The sequence below is a fragment of the Hemiscyllium ocellatum genome, chromosome 46 (assembly GCF_020745735.1).
Source record: "Hemiscyllium ocellatum isolate sHemOce1 chromosome 46, sHemOce1.pat.X.cur, whole genome shotgun sequence".
Classification (NCBI taxonomy): Eukaryota; Metazoa; Chordata; class Chondrichthyes; order Orectolobiformes; family Hemiscylliidae; genus Hemiscyllium; species Hemiscyllium ocellatum.
The window spans coordinates 5655541-5663698 of NC_083446.1; the positions used below are offsets into that span (position 1 = coordinate 5655541).

At 55.7% G+C, this 8158-nt stretch overlaps 1 protein-coding gene across 1 annotated transcript in view; it reads right to left on the reverse strand.

The window, feature by feature from the left end:
- rela (v-rel avian reticuloendotheliosis viral oncogene homolog A) overlaps positions 1-7250 on the reverse strand; it is a 33693-nt gene extending 26443 nt beyond the window's left edge. The window contains exon 1 of the mRNA XM_060855353.1: positions 7103-7250. Coding sequence (XP_060711336.1) covers positions 7103-7109 — 7 coding nt within the window. The 5' untranslated portion in view covers positions 7110-7250. The remainder of the gene's footprint in view (positions 1-7102) is intronic.
- Positions 7251-8158: the final 908 nt, after the last annotated feature.

Here is an 8158-nt window from a genome sequence, read left to right on the forward strand (position 1 = left end):
GTATTGTCCATTTGTTGCATTTGAAGACTGCTTCAGTACCCGAGGAGTCTCGAATGGTGCTGAACACTGTGCAATCATTGGTGAAGATTCCCACTTCTGACCTTATGGTGGAGGGAAGGTCATTGATGAAGCAGCTCAAGGTGGTTGGGCTGAGGACACTCCCCTGAGGAACTCCTGCAGAGATGTCCTGAAGCTGAGATGACTGACCCTCCAACAATCACCACCATTTTCCTACCTAAGCCATTCCTGAAGAAGGGCTTATGCCCGAAACGTCGAATCTCCTGTTCCTTGGATGCTGCCTGACCTGCTGCGCTTTTCCAGCAACACATTTTTAAACCGTTTTCCTATATGTCAGGTTTAACTCCAAACAACAGAGTGTTTTCCTCCCGATACCCATTGATTTCAGTTTTGCCAGGGCCCCTTGATGCCACACTCGGTCGAATGCAGCCTTGACGTCAAGGGCTGTCCCTCTCCCCTCCCCGCTGGAATTCCGCTCTTTTGTCCATGTTTGAACCAAGGGCTGGAATGAGGTCAGGAGCTGGGTGGCCTTGGGGGGGACCCAAACTGGGCATCACTGAGCAGGTAAATGCTGCTTGATGGCACAGTTGATGACCCCTTCCATCATGTAACCGACGATAGAGAGTAGACTGATGGGGCTGGGTTGGATTTGCCCTGCTTTTTATGTGCGGGACATACCTGGGCAATTTTCCACATTGTCGGGTAGATGTCAGCGTTGTAACTGTACTGGAAGAGCTTGGCTAGGGGGAGCGGCACGTTCTGGAGCACAAGTCTTCAGTCCTATTGCTGGAATGTTGTAAGGGCCCATAGTCTTTGCAGTATCCAGTGTCTCCAACTGTTTCATGAGGGAGTGAATCAAATTGGCCGGAGCCTGATGCTGGGGACCACTGGAGGACCCCAAGATGGATCATCCAATCGGTACTTCCGGCTGAAGATCTCTACAAAGGCTTCGGCCTGACCTTTTGCCCTGATGTGCTAGGCTCCTCCCATCAGTGAGGGTGGGCAGGCTCCTCCCCCTCCAGTGAGTTGTTGAATCGTCCATCACCATTCACGACAGGGCTTAGATTTGAACCGTTACATGTGGGATCGCTTAGCTCTGTCTATCCCTTGCTGCGGACGCTGTTTGGTAGCTTCACCAGGTTGGCGCTCTCCATCGAACCCTGGCTCAATGGTAAGGGCTGAGTGGGGGGATATGCCGTGGTTACAGATTGTGCTGGAGTACAGTTCATGGCCCACACCACCTTGTGGAGCCCAGTCTTGAGTCGCTCAATCGGTTCCAAGTCTTTAGCACAGCTCCCCTTTGGTCTCCAAGGAAGGTACCAAATTTATGAAGTTGTATCCCACTTCCTAAATTCAAAAGGCTTTCGACGATTGAGATTACAAATGCTTGCAAAACTGACAACTGATTCCAGTACCTGTCCCCTGGCACCTCACGCAACTCGAGTCACCCTGCGTTCTGAGGAAGGGTCATCGGATCTGGAAACGTTAACCGATTTCTCTTCACAGACCTGCTGAGCTTTTCCAGCAACTTAAATCAGATCTGCAAATCATTGAAGGCTTTTGGATCTTGCAAAACCTTACATCCACTACAATACCCTTTATGTACCCCAAATCTATGACACCAACTACCAGCTAAAATGAAACTTCACAAAATTGGAAGCAAGTTATTGGTTGGGGATGGTATTTTGCTGCTAACCAGTTAGAGCTAATAGGTATATTGTTAACCTGGAAGGAAGCAGTTAGCGAACCAGAAATATTAATGATAGGACCTCAATGATTCACTTATTAAGGTTAATAAGAAGAGAGCCCTATAGCTAAATCCGCTAACAATGTCGAGCTAAGTGCTGTAAATGGGGATTTTACATGGAGTCAAAGCTATTGGAGGTCAAGCCCGAGTTACCCGTAAGATTAGACATTCCGGACTAAAACTCAGTTATTTTCTTTAAATAGCAAAACAAAACAGTGGACATCCGAAGAGATTTGATAAATAAATAGCAACAATCTCGTTTACAGAAATGCCAAGTGAACATTTGTCTTTTTAACTAGAAGGTTAGATTCTAATGGAGCAGATGATACAAAAGTGGTAGCGTTCCTGCCTCTGAGCCAGGGTTCAGTTCCCACTTGCTCTGCGGGTGCATCACAACATCTCTGAGCAGGTTGGTTCGGAATCATAAGATTCCCTAGGTGCGGAAACAGGCCCTTCGGCCCAACAAGTCCACGCCAACCCTCCGGAGAGTAACCCACCCAGACCCGTTTCCTCTATCCTATTACAGAGGAACCTCTATTATCTGCATGGCACGGGTGGAGAGTATTGTGTTCGGATAATCGAGTGTTCAGATAATCGAGTGTTCAGATAATCGAGTGTTCAGATAATCGAGTGTTCAGATAATCGAGTGTTCAGATAATCGAGTGTTCAGATAATCGAGTGTTCAGATAACACAGTTTAGCCAAGCAGTGGGACCTCGTGATCTTGCTGGATAATCCGAAATTCAGGCAATCGAATGCTGAATAATTGAGGTTTCTCTATACTCTACATTTACCCCTGACTAATGCACCTAACCTGCACATCCCTGGGCACTATGGGACAATTCAGCACGGCCAACTCACCCTAACCTACACATGTTTGGACTGTGGGAGGAAACTGGAGCACCCGGAGGAAAACAATGCAGACACGGGGAGGATGTGCAAACTCCACACAGACAGTCGCCCGAGGGTGGGATTGAACCTGGTGCTGTGAGGCAGCAGTGCGAACAACTGAGCCACAGAGGCAACAGGAAAAGAGGAAGATCAGGTGATACACACAGGTAATATTTTAAATAAACTAAGCAATGTTTTAAATGCATTTTGGGTGAGGAATAAATATATTCCAGTATATAAGAGGACTTTCCTGTTTTCCACTCAATATTGTCTGTGGGACCTTTTATAGAAATGGAAAACATCTGACCAGTCATGGACCATTGATCTTACTGCACCATCCATGAGACACATGGCTGATTATGGCCCCCAGACAGACAGACAGATTTGCTTAATGTCCCATCTGAAAATTACAGTTCTGACACTCCAGCACACCCTCAGCGCTGACCCTCTGACACTCCAGCACTCCCTCAGCACTGACCCACCTACAGTGTGACACTCCCTCAGTACTGACCCTCTAACAGTGTGGCACTCCCTCAGTACTGACTCTCTGGCAGTGCGACACCCCCTCAGTGCTGACCCTCCGACAGAGCGGCGCTCACTCAGCGCTGACCCTCCGACAGTGCGGCACTCCCTCAGCGCTGACCCTCCGACAGTGCGGCACTCCCTCAGCGCTGACCCTCCGACAGTGCGGCACTCCCTCAGCGCTGACCCTCCGACAGTGCGGCACTCCCTCAGCGCTGACCTCCGACAGTGCGGCACTCCCTCAGCGCTGACCCTCCGACAGTGCGGCACTCCCTCAGCGCTGACCCTCCGACAGTGCGGCACTCCCTCAGCGCTGACCCTCCGACAGTGCGGCACTCCCTCAGCGCTGACCCTCCGACAGTGCGGCACTCCCTCAGCGCTGACCCTCCGACAGTGCGGCACTCCCTCAGCGCTGACCCTCCGACAGTGCGGCACTCCCTCAGCGCTGACCCTCCGACAGTGCGGCACTCCCTCAGCGCTGACCCTCCGACAGTGCGGCACTCCCTCAGCGCTGACCCTCCGACAGTGCGGCACTCCCTCAGCGCTGACCCTCCGACAGTGCGGCACTCCCTCAGCGCTGACCCTCCGACAGTGCGGCACTCCCTCAGCGCTGACCCTCCGACAGTGCGGCACTCCCTCAGCGCTGACCCTCCGACAGTGCGGCACTCCCTCAGCGCTGACCCTCCGACAGTGCGGCACTCCCTCAGCGCTGACCCTCCGACAGTGCGGCACTCCCTCAGCGCTGACCCTCCGACAGTGCGGCACTCCCTCAGCGCTGACCCTCCGACAGTGCGGCACTCCCTCAGCGCTGACCCTCCGACAGTGCGGCACTCCCTCAGCGCTGACCCTCCGACAGTGCGGCACTCCCTCAGCGCTGACCCTCCGACAGTGCGGCACTCCCTCAGCGCTGACCCTCCGACAGTGCGGCACTCCCTCAGCGCTGACCCTCCGACAGTGCGGCACTCCCTCAGCGCTGACCCTCCGACAGTGCGGCACTCCCTCAGCGCTGACCCTCCGACAGTGCGGCACTCCCTCAGCGCTGACCCTCCGACAGTGCGGCACTCCCTCAGCGCTGACCCTCCGACAGTGCGGCACTCCCTCAGCGCTGACCCTCCGACAGTGCGGCACTCCCTCAGCGCTGACCCTCCGACAGTGCGGCACTCCCTCAGCGCTGACCCTCCGACAGTGCGGCACTCCCTCAGCGCTGACCCTCCGACAGTGCGGCACTCCCTCAGCGCTGACCCTCCGACAGTGCGGCACTCCCTCAGCGCTGACCCTCCGACAGTGCGGCACTCCCTCAGCGCTGACCCTCCGACAGTGCGGCACTCCCTCAGCGCTGACCCTCCGACAGTGCGGCACTCCCTCAGCGCTGACCCTCCGACAGTGCGGCACTCCCTCAGCGCTGACCCTCCGACAGTGCGGCACTCCCTCAGCGCTGACCCTCCGACAGTGCGGCACTCCCTCAGCGCTGACCCTCCGACAGTGCGGCACTCCCTCAGCGCTGACCCTCCGACAGTGCGGCACTCCCTCAGCGCTGACCCTCCGACAGTGCGGCACTCCCTCAGCGCTGACCCTCCGACAGTGCGGCACTCCCTCAGCGCTGACCCTCCGACAGTGCGGCACTCCCTCAGCGCTGACCCTCCGACAGTGCGGCACTCCCTCAGCGCTGACCCTCCGACAGTGCGGCACTCCCTCAGCGCTGACCCTCCGACAGTGCGGCACTCCCTCAGCGCTGACCCTCCGACAGTGCGGCACTCCCTCAGCGCTGACCCTCCGACAGTGCGGCACTCCCTCAGCGCTGACCCTCCGACAGTGCGGCACTCCCTCAGCGCTGACCCTCCGACAGTGCGGCACTCCCTCAGCGCTGACCCTCCGACAGTGCGGCACTCCCTCAGCGCTGACCCTCCGACAGTGCGGCACTCCCTCAGCGCTGACCCTCCGACAGTGCGGCACTCCCTCAGCGCTGACCCTCCGACAGTGCGGCACTCCCTCAGCGCTGACCCTCCGACAGTGCGGCACTCCCTCAGCGCTGACCCTCCGACAGTGCGGCACTCCCTCAGCGCTGACCCTCCGACAGTGCGGCACTCCCTCAGCGCTGACCCTCCGACAGTGCGGCACTCCCTCAGCGCTGACCCTCCGACAGTGCGGCACTCCCTCAGCGCTGACCCTCCGACAGTGCGGCACTCCCTCAGCGCTGACCCTCCGACAGTGCGGCACTCCCTCAGCGCTGACCCTCCGACAGTGCGGCACTCCCTCAGCGCTGACCCTCCGACAGTGCGGCACTCCCTCAGCGCTGACCCTCCGACAGTGCGGCGCCCCCTTAGCTGCTGACCCTCCGACAGTGCAACACTACCTCAGTACTGACCCTCTGACAGTGCAGCGCTTCCTCAGCACTGACCCTCCGACAGTGCGACACTACCTCAGTACTGACCCTCCGACAGTGCGGCGCTTCCTCAGCACTAACCCTCAGCACTGACCCTCCGACAGTGCAGCGCTCCCTCAGCACTGACCCTCTGACAGTGTGGTGCTCCCTCAGCACTGACTCTCCGACAGTGCGGCACTCCCTCAGCATTGACCCGCCGACAGTGCCCACTCCCTCAGCGCTGACCCTCCGACAGTGCGGCACTCCCTCAGCACTGACCCTCCAACAGTGCGGCACTCCCTCAGCACTGACCCTCCGACAGTGTAGCACTCCCTCAGCACTGACCCTCCGACAGTGCAGCACTCCCTCAGCACTGACCCACCGACAGTGTAGCACTCCCTCAGCACTGACCCACCGACAGTGCAGCACTCCCTCAGCACTGACCCACCGACAGTGTGGTGCTCCCTCAGTGCTAAGTGTAGACTCCAATCTGGAATGTGGGGCTCAAACCCCCAACCTTGCAATCGCAATTCCTTCCCCACTGACAGAAACAGATACAGGCCACTTGGCCCATCCAGTGCTTAATAACCCACCCTCCAATCCATCTTCCATCCTAACATTACCATTGTAGCAGATACCAAAGAACATTCCATCTGGTCCGACCCTCCAAGACAAAACCACATCCTGGATCACCCTTGATAATGCATTGTTATGGCGCCTCCAGCCTCTTCAGGGAGATGCTGAAGTGCTGCGGGGCCGGGGAAGAATTTTCAAAGGTGGGGAACCATTCGTACACAGCAGGATCCCAGAAACAGCACCCGTACCCCGCATCACCCGGTGCCTGTGGGTGGTGGGCTACGCGTTGGCTTCGTGAAAGGGCAGGGGGGAATGGCGCTCCCCCTCCCCACCACCACCACCACCCATCTTACTCCAACCCAACATCCACAGCCCTCCCGAAGACAGTGCCCTTGACAGTGCAGCACTCCCCAGCTGGGAGGCTGTAGGCCAGGAAGGGTAATTGTTACCGAACGTTTCAGGTGGAAAATTCCCACATTGACTCACACCTCCCTCCTCCAACTCCTTCCATCTCGCTTGCACGTTTGGTAACTAAAATAGTAACGACAATAGGCCACCTCCTCCTGAGCATCCCTGTCCCCTTCCAAACAGAAACCAAAATACTCTAGTCCTAATTAATTTGGGGGGGGGTGGGTAAAACAAACAAAAAAACTGGGATGAAGAAACCGCCTGGAAGCAAACACACAGCATGTGTGGCCAGTGCTCAAAAGGGAAGTTTAGTCCCTGCGAGTGAGGAGGAGACCAAGAGGGAAATTAAGTCGAAATGCAGAACCTCACTCTGCAAGGAGGGACAGATAGCAACAGATCAACCACCCTTTACTTTCCGGGGGGGGGGGGGGGGGGTGGTTCTGTGTGCAAACAGAAAGTAACAAGTTGAGGGGTGAGAGGGAGGGGGGGGGGGTTGTAAAATAAACTGGGTCACTTTGAGCTGAGTGCTATTTGAATAGGGCGTGATTTGGTCACACATATATATACACACACACTAACCTTCCATTGTGGGGGTTAAAACAGCTCCAGGTCACCTCGGTGAGAAGGGGGTGGGCAACTATTTACAAATAGGAAGGTGGGGGGGGGGCTGAGAAAGACTGCTATCCCAAACCCCCCACGTCAATTTCTTCTGGACGTTTCAGTGAAACTAACACGGAAATGGCCAGGCGCCTGACGTCAGCGCCGGAAAGGAACGTTGTCAAATGTATCAACGTTCGGTAAACATGTATCCAGGGTCTACGTTCCACTCGCCCAGATTCATTCACAAAAACGAACACAGGGAGGGAAATATATCTTAAGTCCTCTAAAAAGGGGGCTGCACATGGAGATCTATTTGTTTTCCGACACACACACAAAAAAAGCCTTCATTTTCCAATATTCCATTAGGAAATCTCCTGCACTCAATTAGGATATTAAAAAGGTTAAAAAAAAACAATGATTGCAGATGCTGGAAACCAGATTCTGGATTAGTGGTGCTGGAACAGCTCTAACCGGACCCGAAAGCTCCTGATTTCTCTCGGCGGGTGCTGGCAGACCTGCTGAGTCTTTCCAGCAATTTCTGACTCGGGGTGAGGAAGGACAGGGGAGTTGGTTCCTGGAGCCCTCACTGACCAGACACCCTAGATTCACCCAGTCCCAATTGGCTCATATCCCTCCAAATCCTGTCCCCCCAATCCAGATGCCCCCTTTTTAATATCCTAGGTTCTGGATTAGTGGTGCTGAAAGAGCACAGCAGGTCAGGCAGCATCCAAAGTGCTCTTCCAGCACCACTAATCCAGAACCTAGGATATTAAGGGGCATCTGGATTGGGGGGACAGGATTTGGAGGGATAGGGGCCAGTTGGGACTGGGTGAATCTAGGATGTCTGGTCATCCTGGGCTCCAGGCACCAACTCCCCTGTCCTTCCTCACTGCCCCCACCCCGAATCAGAACTTGCCGGAAAGGCTCAGCAGATCTGCCAGCACCCACCGAGAGAAATCAGGAGTTTTCGGGTCCGGTCAGAGCTGGAATCGAGAGAGTCTCTTGGGAAGGGGGTCACCCGAGCCAGGAACGTTA